The following is an 18,473-nucleotide window of genomic DNA, read 5'->3' on the forward strand; positions in this document are numbered from 1 at the left end:
TTATGACTGACTTGAGAAAATACTGAAGCTTTTCAATACCTTTCACAAAAAGAAGCTGAAATAGAAAATCTCTCACAGGCCAGAACAGTATCAGACATCTTCCTGAATGCCAGAAGGGGGCTATATAAAGGGGATCTGCAGAAGTTACAGAACCAGGATAATTTTCCTTAAGAGAGACCTTCTGTCCTGTGCCTCCCTTCTACTTCCCAAGCCTATGACCACTGACAACATCCTACTTTTCTGCAATGACTGTTGGGTATTACTTACAAATTGATGCTTGCTATATCATCAGTCATTCATTTCATGTCTTCTGAGCTCCTTTCACCAAGCCGTTCATCAAAAAGTCTGGAATAGCTCAGGCACCCAAAAACCACATCCTGCTAGCACAGGACATAGCAGGGAGCATTTGAACACCCAGGAAAGCACAGCATTTCTTACCACATTTTCCTGCTTGTCAGGCTGTGTGAGGTGAGGCTGTCAAAAAGTATCCCTTTCCCATATCCTGTCCCTCAGGGAGTGATACAGACTAATTGCAGTAAGTGTGGGGTACCCAGCCCTCTCTCAGGAAGGTGTGAATTACCTCCCCTGTGCCACATGGCCAGCCCTGTGCCTGGGCTGCAGGCATATGGCAAGGCACCACTCCAGCTTCTGCTCTGCTAATTTACTCTTTTATTAACATACAGGGGAGGAAAGAAAAGGCATGGGGAATGTCAGGAAACTCTCTTGTCTAATATGTGAGATCCTGTCCAAACTATCTCCTCAGCAGATGCCTTCAACTGCAGGGACTCTTCTTTATAGAGTATGACAGAGCAGGAACTCTGCGGCAGGGATGAGATCAACGGGCCCCATGCATTCAGAAAATAAAAAAGAAGGTTCAGAAGCTATTGTTTCACTTTTCTGTTAGGTAGTACTGGTTGCTCTGTATCAGCTTGAAGCCTACCACGACTCTGCTGAAGTCATGCCTTTATTAAACTACTTGGAAGTTGCTTTGACAGCTTAAAAGAGACTTAATAAGTCCTTTAATTATGGGTATTTCAGCAGACATAAGCTGCCACAAAACATGAGATTACTGGTTAGAGGCCTGAGTATAACTGCTGTGCCAGCACAGCATTAGAGAAAACATTTGCTACTACATATTTGATAAACACGAAGATTACACTGCCCATATGGACTTGATGTAAAACTCTTCATGTCTAATATGCACCAGTAGTACACATACAAATCAGATAGAGAAAACATTCCACTTTACTGTCCTCTTTCTGCAGTAGCTTCATTCACATAGGAGTGGGGCTGCTAAATGGTAATATATTTCAGTTATAGATTTAACAATTTTTTAAAATTAGCTAAAGCAAATATTAGGTTTTTCCTCTAGCTAGAAGACTCAGGGTATCCTGGTAAGATAATGACAAGGCAAAACAAGCAGCCACAAGAGAGCTTTCAGAGCTCTAGACAAGTGTTCTTTTTAAGACACTGAGATATTTTTAGGGTCCAATCTCTGCTTTAGTTCCTGTGGGGGTGCAGCATTAGTAGATTTAAGCATTGAGAGTTCATGCAGAGCACATAAGAGGCTGCAGAAGAAAACCAGCCCCAGAGCATGTCCCACAAACAAACATGGACCATTAAGCATTGGAACAGGTTCTCCAGGGAAGTGGTGCAGTCAGCACCCCTGGAGTGTTCAAAAAACAAGTGGATGTGGCACTTTGCTATTGGGCATGGTGGAATTAGGTTTTATGATTCTATGAAAGCAGCAAGGAGGGCACAAGTGCCATGCTCCATCCTGGGGAGACTTGGCAAGACGGTGGGCTGGGAGTGTGACAGCTGGGTTAAACAGAGGAAAACAGAAGCAGCTGAAAAACTTCATAGCAATGATAGAAATGAAATAACAATACCCTCACTTCCCCCAACTCAGTTCTTCTCATGATCTCCTGGAATTAGAAATTGCCAAAACTCATGCAGATTCAGATGGGGAGATGCTGAGCTCTGTTGTCAGGATCCAGCCTTGATTTTGTTAATGAAATGGAAACAGAAATGCATCATAAGATTCAGAAAAGGCTTACCTGTCTTCAAACCCTTCAGGATACAAAACCAATACAAGTTTCCTTATCATAATGTAAGACTCTGATTAAAATGACATGCAAAAAAAATGAGGGCATGCTTACCTTTGTACAGTTCCTTTTTTCAGCCTTCCTTACAAGGAACTGTCATAAAATTGTTTTTATTTTTCAGATGTCACATTAACTCCAAAGATGCAGCTCCTCTCATGAGAGAGGAAACACAACCTTCCCATCTCTTCTCCCCAAAACTTTCCCCTCTGCTCCCAAGGGCATGAGACAAACAGTGCCTTGCAAGGAAAGTCTCATACATGACAAGCTCTGTATGCTTATGATTAAACTGTCAGAGCTCTTCTTCAGTAATGCATGAAAACAAGAGAAAAGCCCTCCAGAGACAGAGGGCTTCAATTATTTACACAGATTGAAAGAATAAAGAGTTTGCTATTCTCACATAACTAGCAAGTCTCAACTCCACAAATTTCCCTGGGTAGCTGAGTAAATTGGTGCTTCTTGTCATGGCAGTGACACTGGTTCATTCCACACTGTCTGAGACACAGAAACTAAGCCTCACCCAGAGCCAAAAGGTGGAGGTTACCTGTCCTCCCACCAATACAGATTCCACTGTCTTATCTTTTGGGTACTTCTCCCCTCTCCTTGCCTGCTAAGTGTAAACAGCATCAGCTATGAGGGATTTAGAAATTTCAAGTAACTCAAAACAGACAGAGGCTTTGAAGTTTATGGCAGATATAATTTAACAGAAATTCAAAATATATTTTTCTGATATATTTTAAAAAACAGTTTAAAAAATATTTGCCCAGATCAGATTAGAATTATTTAAAAGCACAATTATCATGGAGCAATCTTCAAAAGTGACATTTCAAAACATCATCTCTTCTACTACAGTGAAGATCATGGTTCTAACATGTTTTCAAACACAGGCTTAACTTCAAATATCAAATCAAGAAAACACTGAGTAGCAACACTTACTCCTCAGAAATCTACACATCTCCCAAGGTCAGTCCTGACCCATTGCCACCCTGACTTTTTTTTGCACATTCAAATGTATTAACACAGGACTAAGAGAATTAAACCTGGTGGAGAACAGAACAGAAATATTATCAGAGGAGAAAACAGGGACATTTCCATAACCAGAACTGTAGACTTACTGGTAACATTATCTGTATTTTCTGCCTTCCACACTGAGCTAGAGGCAGTAAAAGCCAAACCTCCCACTACCACCAGCTCAGACTGTACTTGCACTGTATATAGCTGACCTTCCCGTGTCCTTCAAAAACATTAAAATTCAAATCAAGTTTTACCATTCAAGTATGCCCACAGTGAATTCCACTCAGGAACTCTTACCCATCTCACAAAGCGGAGTAATTATCAGAACTATGTGAAAACTAATTAACTTCTATTAATATATTTATGGAAAAAATAAGAACATAAAAAACCAAGATCCAAGACAAGATTCAACAGTAACTAACCAGATGTTAATTAAGCCCTTTAAATCAGCATTTTGTTTTGTGCCTGCACAACCAATACACAGGCAACATCCTTACACAATCTGTCTTCTAGATGGGTTCCTCCATAAGCACTGACAGCCTTGATTGAGGATAGTCCTTGCTTCTGTCACACTGAATGATCTTGCTGTTATCTAATTTTATTTTATTGATTTCTTCTTCTTGGCTTGCTTTTTGGACATGGCACCTAGAGCTGAAATGCCCTCTGATGTCTGAGGCAAGAGTAGTTTTCCAGACTGTGTTGGGTACTTGGTTTTCATAAGGACTTTAAACAGTGGCTGGGACAACATATGTTTCAGTTGTTTTTTCATCCCCTTCAGCATCTTTTGCTTCTGGCTTTCTTCTTGCTCACTAGCTTTTCTTCCTTGGGGCAGAAATCAAAGATACAGAATGTTACAAAAAGAAAAATCTTGCATTGCAGGTGTTTGTAAGACCTGATAAGGGCAGATGCTGACCCCAGCTTTCTCTCTCTAACAAAGTCACTCAACTCCCAGTCATCTGTGACATTTTCAGATCACCCAGGCTGTTCACAAGGTAATGACGTCAAGAAGAATCCTGACTACTGAGTAGCCATAGTTAAGGCCTGAACTGAGGAGAAAAATGAAATCAAGCTTGCTGTAAGGTAAAACTGAAAGCACATTACTAAATCTTTTGTGACTGTGTAAGAGGCACTTCACTTATGGCACGAATGACTGGGAGTTTCATTGGGCTCCAACAAGCCACACAAGAATTAGAGACTGAGTACACTTTAAAGCATAAACCTGGCAAGTTTCTGGGTGGCAATTAGAAAGTGTTTCACTTGAGAGCTACAACTTACTTGGACTGGATGTGCTATTTGGAAATTCATTCCAAAGCACAGCATACTCAGATTATGTCAAACAAGACAGCAGAGTGCTAATTATGTGAAAGCACTCCTGAATAATGCAGACAGAGATGGTTAGTGTTTGCTTGCAAAGTGGCTGAGAAGCAGCTAGTCCAGGCATGAATAAAGAAAGACATAAATCTAAACATGTTTCAAAATAAAGGCATTGGCAAACTTAGCAGCTAACAGGTTAGAGCCAGACTAATCTGAAGTGACCTCTGCAGTAATCCTATTCAGCCTGCCTTCAAAGAACTGGTAGGACATCATACCTACAGCTCCTGAAATATGAACACACAATGGGGCATTTTACAGTGCGTCTAAGCGTTGCAAAATTCCATGGCATTGAACTAATAGCCACTTGCAGTTGTACAACCCTACAAATTCTCTCAGCTACAGCCTACAAAATATTTAATTTTAAAAATGTAAGAAATTATTTACTTTTAGCAAACCACCAAAAACCTCATCAACTTCAATATATGTATTGGCCATTTAGCCCACACAGCTCAACCTACTTAAGGCTCACATATTATTTGGTGTTCCCTAGCACTTCCTGCTTGTTCCCACACAGAGCTGTCAGGCTCCTGTCCCTATGCCTGACTACAAGAGAGTGGGAGAGAGAAGCAGAAGTGTGGAAAAAGCCTTCTCTATGACAAGAGGGGACAAGACTCAAATCAGGACACACTGGGCTGCTTAGATTACTCTGAAATGTTTGCCAGAAGCTCACCAGTTCTGGTCCTACAACATGCAGACTTGTCTGCAACTTGCCAGAACAGTCACACCTCACTTCCTCAGCTCCAGCTGCCCGACCATCCTGAAAACAGCACTAACACCACACACCAACACTCCTTTCCTTCCCCCAACCCCTGCCCTGCAGCTTTTGAAGCTTCTCTGCCATGGTGAGGCTTCTTCTGGACACCAGCACTATGGGCCCTACTGAGCGTATCCATGAAAAAACATTTTCTACTTGCCCATCAACATTTCATCATCAAGATCAATCTCAAGAGCCTCTGCAGCTTGCTGGAGCCAGGAGTTGTGTTGCTTTGCCCGACTGTTGAAAAATTCTGCCTTCTCAATCTGCCTTGCCAAATTCATCCGTTCCTGCAATGAAAGTACATTTGGACATTATGATCAGGTTTGAATGTGGGGTACTTCAGCAGAGGAAGTGTTTGAGAGCATGCACTGCAATACAACTGGGGTGCAGAGACACTTTTGTTCCCTACTGAGGTCCCACCTAATAAACACATCATCATTCACTAGCGTTTTCCTTCCTTAGATCCATGACAGAATCTGACTTCTTAAACATCTCAACTACTAAACACACCTGAATGTTAACTTTCTATGAATGAATCATTATAAACACTTGAGAGACATCAAGAACAAACCATGATTCAGATACCAATCATTTCCAAGTTACATACTTATATAGTACAGCTTGATCTCAGAGTTATTAGTCTCAGCAGTAAGGAGCAGCCAGTACTTTCATTCCACTCTGAAAAAAGTAAACTCCTGCAGGCCATATGGAAGGAACAGATCATATTTTGAGGAATGCACCTGGATCTTATTTAGGCACAGGACAGAATGTCCTGTCCTTCTTCCCAGCTGCACACAGGTGGAACAAAGATGTCCAGCAAACTTAACCTGACCTGCAGGCTTCCAGCTGGGCCAAACAAATAACTAATTCTCTGTGGAAAGAAAATCTGCACTAACAGACATTATGAACCAACTAGAAGCGAGTGCTGCTCTTTGGAATGTGCCTGAAGTTGCATAAAGCAAAACCATGCAGGAATCAGAATAGTCAGGTGCTGCACAGTAACAGCAGCAGCCAGGACTGCCAGGGTAGTTACAACAAAGAGAGAGAGAGAAGAAGTAACACTTGCAGTGGACTTGTTAGATCATTACAAGAAATTTAAAGTAAGCTTTTCCATCTCTGTAAAATTTAAGTCCTCTTTAAATCTACCCTGGTTCAACAATTCTTTTCCTCTCAAGTGAAACCCCTTCAAACTTTTCCTGAACTTGAATGAAGGCATGCAAAAGGAGAGAATGAGTGTGCCAATGGGACAGACAAAGAATCAGCAGCACTATTAGTCCCAACTACAATGACTTTGTGATTAAACCCAGGACAAAGCATAAACAAGATAGGACTGTTGCAAGGGCTTATGAGGCTGGAGTCCAGCAACTACAATTACAGAGGGGATACTGTAATACTGCTCCTCTCCTCTTCTGGGGAGAGGAGCAGTATTACAGATAGGAGAGATCATTGTGAGATGGTGACAGGAAAAAGAAAGTGTAGAAACAACATTTATTTGCCCATTAATTGACAGAGCATGATAAGAGCCAACAACTACTCATCAAGAAACACAGAAGGAACCTCTGAAGCAACACTCTTCAAAGTAACAGATTTCTCTCACTAACTAGAAACATTTAGTAGGTGGAAGGGGACAATGGGAGAGACAGGGGTGGAAATCAGATTCTCTTCATTACTACCAAGAGGAGAAAAAAAAAGAATCCATGGAAGCATTTATTTGATTTTCTTTCCTCTTTCAGAAAGCTGCATTTTCTGAAAGGAATACCCTATCTGCAGCAAGCCTGGGTTTTGAAAATTCCTGTCATTATTCCCAAGTATTGTTGTTGCCAGTGGGGTAGACCCTGGGCTCAGTCCAATCCAAGTAGGCAAGCCTGAATCAAAATACCATGAGGAAGATACCTGCTGCATTATCTGACTGCTTGCACTCTTCCCCGTTCTCAATGACTGTGCAATATTCAGACATTTCTACCCCAGCTGGATTCCTTTAAAATCTAGTATTTAAATATGTCCCATTTGTATATGACTGACCATCCAAACTGCTAAGAGAATGCTGAGACATTAAATAGTCTCTTATTAAAGAAGTAGAAAATCTGCAGTGACTAGATGCTTTCTTAAACACACTGTTTGGTAAATTCAAACCATTGTCTATCTTGTGAGTTAGTGACTGAATGCTCTTTAAAATAAGCAATAATCCAGGAATGGGAAACACACTCAGTTTGACAGGGTTCAATGGCAGCTGTGGCTTCACAGTACAGGAACTTTTAGAAAAGCAGACAACTCACAACTTCAGATGGGAAGAGGCAGGTGAAGACCACTGAATATCCCTGAACCTGCTACTATTCTCTAGTCTGTTCCTAACATAAGAGGCTTTAAACAATGTACTTGGCCGAGACATCCCAGCTCCACAGCCACAAAACATATCCACTTCCCTATACTGTTTCTGGAAAAACATAAGTGATGTTTGAACAACTTTCTTGGGCAAGTTATTGATGAGAAATCATAGATATTGCTTAAAAAATATAAATTAATTATTAAGTAATATAATAATCAATAAAGATAAGTAATATAAGTAATATTTATTAAGTAATGTATAGTAATAAATATTGAGTAATTAACTAAATGTTTTAATCCAGATCCTCAAGAGTAAATTTCATCTGAAACCTGGAAAGAACACGACAGGCAATACCATATCAGTAATATAAATAAGGAAGCAACTACTCAGGCTGCAAAAAGACTGTTATTTCTTTACCTTAATAGAAGTCATGCACTTGGCATCAACTGGGAAAAATGGCAGCTCTTCACTCTTCTCCAGCGTTTTATAGATTTTCCGGAAATTGATCAAGTCCTCGGGGCCAATCAGCAACAGGCTGAGGCCTTCATTGGCAGCTCGGGCCGTGCGGCCGCTCCTGTGCACGTAGAGCTCCGAGGTGCGAGGGACCTGCAGGAAGCCAGAGAAGCCATGGGGCCAGCCAGCACAGCGGCCAGCAGCCTGCCGTGCCTCGGACAAGAGGCTGCCAAAGAGTGCTGGGTTTTAACATGTAACACAGATGAAAGTAATGTAAAAGATGATGTCAGGACACATTTTGTGTCCTCTGATCCAGAATTTTTCCTTGCGTAATCTTTTGTGAGTCTCTCCTAACTTCTGATCCTCTGTCATTTCATTTGCAAAGCAGAAAAATTTTTTATGTGTCTTCAGAGAAGAGTTATAAGACTGAGTAATTTGACACCTTTGGATATCAAAGGTAAGCAAAAAGCAAGGAGGATCATATCTATTATGTCATTTCTGATACATAATCACACATTCATAAAATGCTACCTACAGTCACTGCAGAAATGAAATCTTTAGGTACAAAGCACTAAGGACAGTTAAATGATTTAATCTCTATACTTGGGACTATACTATATATGGGACCAAGAATTACAGCTTTACAGTGTTCAGGATTTGGATCAGCAAAAACTTACATCAAACCAAAATAGTAATAGGAAAAACATTAAAAATGCTTAACCTGGTAGTGGATGACATGCTGGACATTAGGAATATCAAGACCACGAGCTGCAACATCTGTTGTCAGGAGGACACAGCTGAGAAAGTGACAAAATTTAATGAATGTAAAATTGAAGAGCAAGTAATTTGCCAAGGAACATAAAATACAGACACCAAGAATTCTACCACAGCAGTTTAAGAAACAGGTTTATACTGTATTATCTGTAGGACATATGCATTCTGTTTGCCCTTACAGAAATGATACCCAATTCCCCTCAAGGGCAGTCTTGAAAAAATAATTCTTAAACTAAAATTTAAAATGCAAGTGTTGCCTTCAGCAGGTCTATTCTGCTTTCAATGAGTAAATGCATTACCTTGCTGGATCCTGTTTTCCTATGTTTTTCTTCTCTCTAAGTTCACAAGAATGCTAGAAAAAATTGCTACTCAATGAGGAAGGGGGGGGGGGGTATGTGCCCCTGCATTACACTTTTCAGTGCACTGTCTAGGTTGTAAAGAATTTCTTTAGCTTGCTACGACCCCGCCATTAAAACAGTTGATCCTCTGGCAATACATGTTATTAAAAGTTTCACCAGTTGAGAAAAATCACATTATTAACATTATCTATTTAAATAACAGGTTTTTTGGGAATGAAGTGTCTTCTACCAACTTGCACTCAAATACACTCTTGGTAAATTAAATCCTAAAAATAAAGGGGGGAGTTCTGTTCTAACAGTTACTATTTCTCTTTATTGTTAGACAAAATGAGCTACTCAAAAAAGTTGTTCTTTTATATAAGCAGTCTCTACAGAGACAGAAGTCTCCCCAGGATATGGAACAGTTTGTTTTAAAAACATCTCCCAGCAACTGAAATGAATAACTTTCAGGTAACAGAAATTTGTTATGATTTTATGGCATCTGACTGCATTCTCTATTGCTACAAGGTTCAAAGCAGAAATAACAACAGAAAATTCTACAGCTTGCAATCTGCAGAAGGCCTTGAGAGATGGTCTCATAGATTTCTTTCCTGCCTTGAAAATCTGCAGTCTATGAAAACACTTCACCTGACTTATGCAAATGCTATCAATACATATGCCAAGGGATGCTGCAGCTCCATCACAGCAATTCAACCTTTGTTCTCCATGCTTGGATCTACTAACAAGGTACAAACTCCCAGACAGCACGAAGCAGTTCACAGCAGGACTCAGCTGTGAGGCTTCTGCACTATGGAAGAAATTACACTACAAATCTCCTCCCAAAGGCCATGCCAAAGACAGCCCAAAGCAATGTTTTCTAAAATGGCAGGACAGGTCTGCATGGGTAGGCCCTGGCTGCCCACTACTGCTGAAAGGCACAACTGCCCTTTCTTCTGCATTACTCAAAGATACTTTGACCCTCGGGATACTAATTTATGTGACTAAACCTGCAAATGAGTAATAAGTGGTTAGTTTTCTGATGGTTTACGGAGATTCATTAACTTACAGAGGATTAAATGAGCTGCAGAGCCCAGACCTGGACAGAGCTGTGCAGGACAGTTCTAAAAAAAACCTCTGAAAACAAGAATAGTGATAGCTCCTTCAGCAGCAACAAACTCTTGGACCACAGGTTATTTCAGGCTCTAGTGGACCTCAGGAGATCTCTAGAAAAATCTCTTCAAAGCAGGATGAGCTGCAAGACTGGACCAGATTGCTCAGGGCTTATATCCAACCAAGTCTCAAAAAAGTCCAAGACAAGCAGCCTGTTCCCATGCTCAACTGTCCTCACAGAGAAAAAGCTCTTTCTCATATCCAGCCTGAATCTCTTATTTCAACTTGCACTCATTACCCCTCCTCCTCCCATCAAGCACCACTCTAAAAAGCCTGGCTCCATCTTCTGGATAACCTTCTTTTATGGTGTCAGAGGGCTGGTATTAGCTCCCTACAAAATACTTTTCCCAGGTAATACAAACACCCAGTCCCTTGCAGAGCCAGTGCTTCTTGAGTATCTTGGTGGCCTTCCACTGAACTTGCTCCAGTTCATCACCTTAACTGTGAAACCTCATCCTTAATCATTAATATCTTGGGCTCATGACCAGGGGATTCACATCTTCAGCATTCCTCCCCAACCTGCTCCTACTCTAACAGAGTTCTTCCCCCTCACCACCACCCTTTATGCAATTTTTTTTTCTCTACTAGGAAAGTCAAAATCAACTCACCTCTCTCGCTCAGCAAACCTTTCCAGGTTTTTCAGTCTTTGCTTTTGGTGCATGTTGGCGTGCAGAGGAAGAGGATCACAATTTAGGATTGTGAGGAGAGAACTGAGGCGTTTTACACAGTCTATGCTGTTTGCAAAGACCATGGTTCTTCCTGGATACTGGAGAAGAAAGTAATAGAGATAATAGTCCTTCTCATTTGTGTTACAGTGGATTCTGGTTTCTGTCAGTGTCTCAACAGTAGCCTCTTTCCTTGTTAAGTCTATTACTTTGGGTTTGCCTTTTATTCCTACTTTTTCCATTAACAATTCTAGTTTGGTCTTCTTGTCCATCTTTTTAGCATTCTTTTTTTGTAAAACTCTTGCAGGAGTCTGATGGACTAAAGTCAAAGTAGCAGAAAAAACAAAAGTCTGTCGTCGAGGGTTATACTGTGAATCATTTAAGATTTCCAGCAACTGAGACAGCTCTAAGAAGTGACCTTTCTCAACCATTCGGTCTGCTTCATCAATCACAAGGCACCTGTCAAGTAGAAAACACACAGTAAAAATACACTTGTGCAGCTAAGTACAAACCTGATACATTTAAGAACAACTTTTCCTGCTAAACACATAAAGGATGTTATGCATATAAAACCAAAAGGAACACCAGGTATCCTGAGGCAGCTACAGTAGCCTTCTGCATTTCTTTTCGAAAAATCAGGTTTTTACTACTGTCTTTAACTGATGTTTCTCTCCATCAAAATAACCAATGTGCATTTCAATAAAACACTGACACTGAAATAGGTGACCTTGTGTAATATACATTATTCAATCTGTTAGTAAACCTAACCAGTATGCAGGGCTGCCCAGTTCAGTATCCAGCAGTTATCTGAAAAGGTGCCCTTACCTGAGCTGACGAAGATTTGAAAGATGTGGGTGTCTCTCTTTAACCAACTCCCACAGACGGCCTGGGGTTGCAATTACAATTTCTGGCTTTCGATTCAGCACACGTTCTTGCTTCTGTGCAGCCATGCCTCCTACTAGGATTGCAGTCTTAATGCCTAGAACATATAAATAACAGATTTTATTTCACTATTTTACCAGTGAATGTTTTTATATATATCTGCTTCATGAAGTGTTTTAAACAGTATAAATTGCAACTTCAACAAGCACTTTGGCCAGGAAACTTCAGGGGTTTTATGTAACACTGAGCATACAGAAATGCACTCAATTTTACAGAAGAATTCTCATCATAGTTAGATGTCAAGAATTAGTGCACCAGTGTTTCAACAGCATGAAGAATCACATGAATAGCTGTTAGTTTTGTTTAAACAAGTTTCTGAGTATCCTGTTTTCTCATTTATATTTGCATGAACAAACATATTCCTGTTAAGAATAACCAGAAGATCCTTTCAAGAATAAGACTGAGAAATGCTTGTCTTGCTAAATAGCTGCTCATTTGCTATGGAATAATCCTACAAAGTATGCTCCCACCTGATTACTGATTCTTTCCCAGTAGCACAGACCTCATTAGCTTTAAGTAGATTGCAGAGGTACTAAAATGAGTTTATCTTTGGAAGCAGACTCCACACATGGCTTATTTCACTCTATTTCTTCAAAGAATACACTGGCCACTGAAAAACTCAATGCTACTGTGCAAGACCCTTACAGTATCCCAGCTTCCACTGATCTCTCTTCTGGATTACTTGTGAAACACTACAGCAGTTTTTTTTCACAAAGTGAGTTTGAGGCAATAAAAAGTTCACATCAGAATATTGCCTCTCCTGCTGCAGCAACTATATTATCACATGGGCAGCAGATTTTTATACATAAATAGCACTGCTCCTGTAAGACATAAACTGATTATTTCAGCCCAGCAGTTAAAATAAGCCTTTAAATCGGATGCAGACTGAGGAGCACAGCAGGACATACAGACACGAAAGAAAGATGGGCTTAAAAGTAGTGTGCTGCACTACATAACCTCTTTAATAAATAAACAATTACTGGTACTGGAGAAGTGGAGAGAATTGGGAAAAATTCACTGTCTTCAACAGTTTCATGTCCTCACTCATTCACTTAACAGATATATTGACTTCTGGTTTGGAAAGGAAAGGAATAGAGGGGAATTGCTTTTGTCAGGAATGTTATTTAGTAACACTTCTGTGGCTTGACTGCTGCAGGAGATAAGACAGACAATCCAGCAATGCCGTCTACTCTAAGTATTTATGGCCATAACTTTTTTTTTATTAGATCAAAGTTATATATACAGTATATACCAAGATTAATATATTTGTAAAAAAAGAAATTAGATATATAAAAAATCAAAATTTTATATATAATGAAACTATTAATTATATAGAGCCTACATTACCCAAACCTAGAACAAGGTTAGCTGTCGACAGATATCTAGTACTGATTCTATGTTGTGAGAGCATGAACCAATACCTCTTTGAAGGAAGACACATTTTAAAGCAGAATAGCTCACATTAACTGCTTACCACCATGTGCATCTCACTGAATAATCTCCATGCATTTCTCACACATCAGTGGCTAAAAACTCTAACCTCTCAAAAGTTGTACTAATTTTATGATTTTATAAGAAAGTGCAGCACACTTTCTGGCTCAACACCAATGCCGAGATCCAAACACAGTCTAATCTGGCTGTGGAAGATGGCCTCTGGGATTTACATACCTGTAAACTTTGCAACTGCATCAATGTGGTGCTTTACTTGTACAGCTAATTCTCTTGTAGGAGTAAGGACCAGTCCTAAAAGAGGCCTGTTTTTATCAGAGCCAACAGTGTGTGTCTCGTCATCGGAATCAAATTCAACATTTTCCAGCACCTTCACACAGCCTGTTGGGAAAGATGCATCATCTTCATCTCCGCTATCTTCAACCTGCTGATGGGTTAGTTTTTCTGCTTCATCCTCATTTTCCCATCTTGGTTCATCATGATGCTGATGGGACTCTTTAGAAACACTGTCATTTCTCGTTGTTGAGTTATTTGATTTTTGCCACTGCAGCACAGAGTGAATCATCGGAATTGCAAATGCAAGCGTTTTGCCGCTTCCTAAAAAAAACCAAACAAGAATAATAACACAGACTGACAAGTCATTTATTTGAAAAGATGAGAAAAGCAACAGCCAATCACACACTGTTCTTAAAACACACCATTGTAACAGATGCAAACTCATGATCTTTAGAAGACCAGAAACTTGCAGCAGTAGTATCTTTTCTCCCGTTTCCTTTATACATCTCCATTCCCCTGTTCCTGGTGAACAGGTATTTTTCCAATCTCTAGCAGGTCAGGCATATTTATTTGTTCTAAAAGTGTTTTTAAAAAGCTGCAATTGCAGTCAAGATATTTTTAAAGAACTGTATGCCCATAAGGAGAATACCGTGCCCTAATTGAAAGTTCTAATCAACATTCTCCAAATAAAGGAATAGCAAATGAGGCCAAGGACAAACTGGAATGCACTTGAAGGATTTGCTTCCATCTTCAATTTATAGTCCTGTATTTACAACTTTCTAAGATAATGTATTTTGAAACACTCCACTGTCTAATTTCCTGATCTACCACTGGGTCACATTTTTATAATCAGAGCATACACATCTAATTCAAAAGAGAGAATCCACTTTGGAGAGACAGGGCTTGTCAAAAGAAAGCTTAATTGCAAAGGTTCGCCGTACTAAATGCAAGTTATCTCCCTGCCAAATATTCCCTCCTGAACTATTGGTCAGTAATAAAGACATTAGGAAAAGCCTGGTAGCAGATCCACCCCAGTTAAGCTTTTCAGATCTAGCAGTTCACTAATCATGAAAGCAGTATCCAGAGTACAAGACACTACTACACCATTCCTGTAATAGGCCACTGCTGGAAAACAGTCCTCTGGAAATTTCATCTCAATTCCTTCCATATCAAAAAGCTGTAAAGGTTTGCCAATTCAGCAACACAGAATTTTGCCTATTTAAGGGCAGAACCTTAATATGAGTGAATATAGATAAGCCCAGTGTCAGCATCCTGACCAGTGTTGCTGCCAAGTCTGGTATCCATTTACCCACCTTTCTGCATGGCTGGGAGGTATTTTATGACTTCGGCCTGCACTTGAAGTGGAAAATGTTTATAACCTGTATTTAGAGCACTGACACAATAAGGTTCTGGTAATACAGAATATCTGTTTTTAAGGTGAAGAGCACTGCTGATTTTGAATTAAATGCAATGTAGTTTGCTGGCGCAAATATTAGTACTGCACCGAGACAGATTATGGCTGTGATAATCAGGACTATTCTACAGGCACTAGATTCACCCACAAATTAAACAAATTATCACCTCACAGGACATGTTATCTTTGTAACACACAAACCACAGACACAGACAGGCATGCAAAACCAGAAGGAAAGAATATCTTAGTACTACAGTTCAAGCAAATTCGTGCTCTTTTAAGCAGTTTCATATTGTATAATTTCACATAGATTTGACTCCTCAACCAGAAACTTCACTAGTTCTACATAGTAATGAACAGCAAGGGTTAGACCCACTGCAAAACCAAGTCTTGACATTCCCTTTGTCTGATCTGCACATGGATCTATCAAAATCTTCCCAGTCTTCCCAATGCTGCTACTACAAAAGATTATTAGTTCTTTAACTCTGCATATTCCTCCCTCAGACCCAAAGCTAAGAGGTGCTGCAGGATACAGAAAAAAGAACTAGAGTGTTTCAACCTCTCCCAACTGCAGCACCTCCTGACAGGCAGCTGTCCACATCTCCTAAGTTTCTACAGGAACATGATGGACTCCGGAGAGAATCTGGATTTCACTCTGGAAAGAATAAATGAGCAAAACACATTCCTACTACCTCAGGGGTATACAAAATTATAAAGCAAGAACACAGCCTGCCAACAACCAGGCTTTCCATTCTGCAGCTAGAGAGGAATTTGCTTACCAGCACTGCCAAAATGGCACTTTTTTGCAGTACAAAAAACACCATTTAAATTTTCAGTTCCATTTTTAAAAACACTCCCTGTGGGGCTTTCTAATCTTACTAAAGCTAATAGCATCAATGCAGCTTCTAATTAAAATAAAAATGCAAATGACTGCATATCTTATTAGTTACTATACCTTCTTGCTGGAGAGCAGAAAATGACTTTACAGAGAAGCAGTGAGATAAAGCAACTGGAACAAATGAAGAGAGTCTAAAGGAAGCTTTTAAACCAAGGCAGCTTCCAATTGTGATTCCTCTCTCTAGGTCTTTTAGGGAAAAAAAATGTTGCTAAAGACAAAACTTCAAAGGTATGAACCACAAAGTTTGAGAGACCATAATACTCTGAAACTTCATAGCATTAAGTAAAGAAGAAGCTGTAACAAACTTCATGAAGCCTAGCAATGTTCAAAGCATGAGCTGAGAACAAGACGGACGTGAATCTACCTCTCAAATCATTAATGCAATAACTCACTTTAAGCACTTCAAGCAGGGAGAAGGGCTGGTGACAACACACAGCCAAAGCCAGGGGACAGAGCACAGGGTGGGCCTGTTTTGCTCTGAGTAGGACTTGGGTCATATTCACACTTTAAACTGTGCCCAGTGTTTATTCACTGCTCCACACTATTATCTCCACAGATATCTCCACAGATTGTGTCTGGCTACAGCAGAAATGACTCTGCTTGCTTCATTAATTCTGCCTTTTGCAGAGTATCACCTTACTATTCCCAAAAAAGGAAGAAGGTTAAGAAGTAGGAAAAGAGACTTCTGCCAAAAGCACAGAAACTCATTGAGGCTTCAAAGCTTTGCATGCTTTGTAAAGATGGGAGTTCCCATATTTACAAACATATACATTCACAAACATGTAAGTTCCCATGTTTAGAAATACCTAAGTATCAAAATTCTAAAACTCTACTAATACACTGGATATGCAAAAGACAAAGGCTCTTTTATAACACAGAAAAGCTGCTTCTTCTGCATATAAAACCTTGCAGCCATGGGCTACATTTTAAGGGGAGAAAGGGATGCTCCCAGCATACAGGATCAGCTGAACAGACTTGTACCTGTTTCTGCAGCACCAAGAACGTCCATATTATCCCGAATGGCAGAAGGCAAGGCTAAGGCTTGAATAGGAGTTGGAGCACTAAACCCCAGGTAGCTCAAGGCCTGCAGCACTGGCTCAGGTACAAACAGGTCTTTCCATGCAGACACATCAGCTTTTTGATCAGCTGAGGCAGATAAAACTTCTGTTGTCCAGTTTTTGACCTTTTTAGAAGTAGCTACTGATGGAAGGGATTCCTGTGCTTGAAAAGCCTTGTTTTTAGGCTTCTTTTTCTTCTTCTCTGGAGTGTCTCTTCTGCTTGACATGCTCTCAGTCACATGTCCATGGTTCTCAAAATTAGCATCTTCTTCAATTATTTCATTACACTTTGCCTCTTTATCAACCAGCACATCATTTTCTGCTGCATTAGGAGTATTGCTATTATCTCTCTGGCTTCTCAAATCTTTGTTTTTCTTTTTCTTTTTTGGAGGAACAACAGGTTCTTCCACCTCCTCACTGCCTTCTTCAGAAGTACTCTCAGCCTTTCTCTTCTTCTCTTTCACTTTCCCCACTTTGGAAGAACTTACTAGCTTGTACTCTGTGAGTTCCTCCAAGCACACTATATCTCGAAACTCCTCCTCAGCAAATAGATTGGGGTCGATTGGCACGGTTTTCCATTCTCCTACTACTTCAATACCTTTTCGTTTCAATTTATAAGAAGATCGAAATCTCCCTCCTTTTCTGGCCTTCATTTTTTATCTAAAAAGAAACTGAGGGAGGAAAAAAAAGAAGGCCTTAAAATCCAAGGAATGGAGACTACCTTGATATTCAAGCAAACGGGTATCTACAGAATAATTATTTTACTTCTTTTTTAAATAAACCAATAACATAACTTAAACATAACTTCGAGCTAATATATATATATACCTAAAATATAACTTAAACTATAATATAACTAAATACAGCAGGCAGGCCAGGCCTACTGCGTCCCTCCTGGAACACCTCCGGAGATAAGAGCAGGACCGCTAGATAAATCCCCTCAGCACGCCGCGCAGCGCTCCCACCCCTGCCCGCCCCGGGAAGCAGCGGAGCCGCGGCGGGGCCCAGCACGGCCTCCGCCGCCACACGCGGGAGCTCCGGGCGCTTGCTCCCCCCGCCCCGCCCAGCGCTTACCGCGCTCAGGAGCCCCGGGACGGAGAAGGATAGAGAAGGACGTAGAGGGACGGAGAGGGACGGAGGGGCACAGACCGGGACCGCGGGCCCTGCCCAGGCCAGGCCTTCCGCTACCGCCGCTGCGCCCCGCGTGCGCTCCTGGGCGCCGCCATTGCCGCGTGATGTCACCCGGCGCGTAACGTCACTGCGCGGCGCCGATGCCGAGAGGAGGCGTGAGGGAATCCCGCCCTGAATCCCGCCCTGAATCCCGCCCGGAATGTGCACCTGCGGGGGCTCGGTGTCACTGCTCCTGCAGCGACAAAGATTTGTCTTTCACACTTGCTTGGGTGTTCGTGTGGTGCTGTTTTTAATGCCTTCTACGGGCAGAGTTACGTGTTGTAAATAGCTAC

General features: G+C 40.8%; 1 protein-coding gene across 2 annotated transcripts; it reads right to left on the reverse strand.

Annotated features, from left to right (window-relative positions):
• Nucleotides 1-2,801: 2,801 nt before the first annotated feature.
• Nucleotides 2,802-18,261, reverse strand: DDX24 (DEAD-box helicase 24). 2 transcript variants are annotated; one of them, XM_059850216.1, is made up of 9 exons: nt 18,085-18,261; nt 16,934-17,681; nt 13,584-13,961; nt 11,799-11,952; nt 10,917-11,432; nt 8,748-8,823; nt 7,991-8,179; nt 5,405-5,534; nt 2,802-3,938 (listed from the first exon to the last, which is right to left on the reverse strand). In XM_059850216.1, exons 2-9 carry the CDS (start codon nt 17,661-17,663, stop codon nt 3,715-3,717), a joined length of 2,397 nt encoding a protein of 798 aa, XP_059706199.1. In that variant the 5' UTR covers nt 17,664-17,681; nt 18,085-18,261; the 3' UTR covers nt 2,802-3,714. The 2 variants fall into 2 exon arrangements, with proteins under 2 accessions (XP_059706199.1, XP_059706198.1); XM_059850215.1 differs by having other exon boundaries at nt 2,802-3,934; nt 5,401-5,534.
• Nucleotides 18,262-18,473: the final 212 nt, after the last annotated feature.

The sequence above is a fragment of the Haemorhous mexicanus genome, chromosome 6 (assembly GCF_027477595.1).
Source record: "Haemorhous mexicanus isolate bHaeMex1 chromosome 6, bHaeMex1.pri, whole genome shotgun sequence".
NCBI lineage: Eukaryota > Metazoa > Chordata > Aves > Passeriformes > Fringillidae > Haemorhous > Haemorhous mexicanus.

What these genes read in the sequence shown, in the direction of transcription:
- DDX24 (XM_059850216.1), bottom strand. Translation starts at nt 17,663, where the DNA reads ATGAAGGCCAGAAAAGGAGGGAGATTTCGATCTTCTTATAAATTGAAA. An exon ending in TGCAGTTGCAAAGTTTACAG is followed by an intron (nt 11,953 to 13,583) that starts GTATGTAAATCC and finishes TATATGTTCTAG; the next exon opens with GCATTAAGACTGCAATCCTA. An exon ending in TCAAATCTTCGTCAGCTCAG is followed by an intron (nt 11,433 to 11,798) that starts GTAAGGGCACCT and finishes TCTACTTGACAG; the next exon opens with GTGCCTTGTGATTGATGAAG.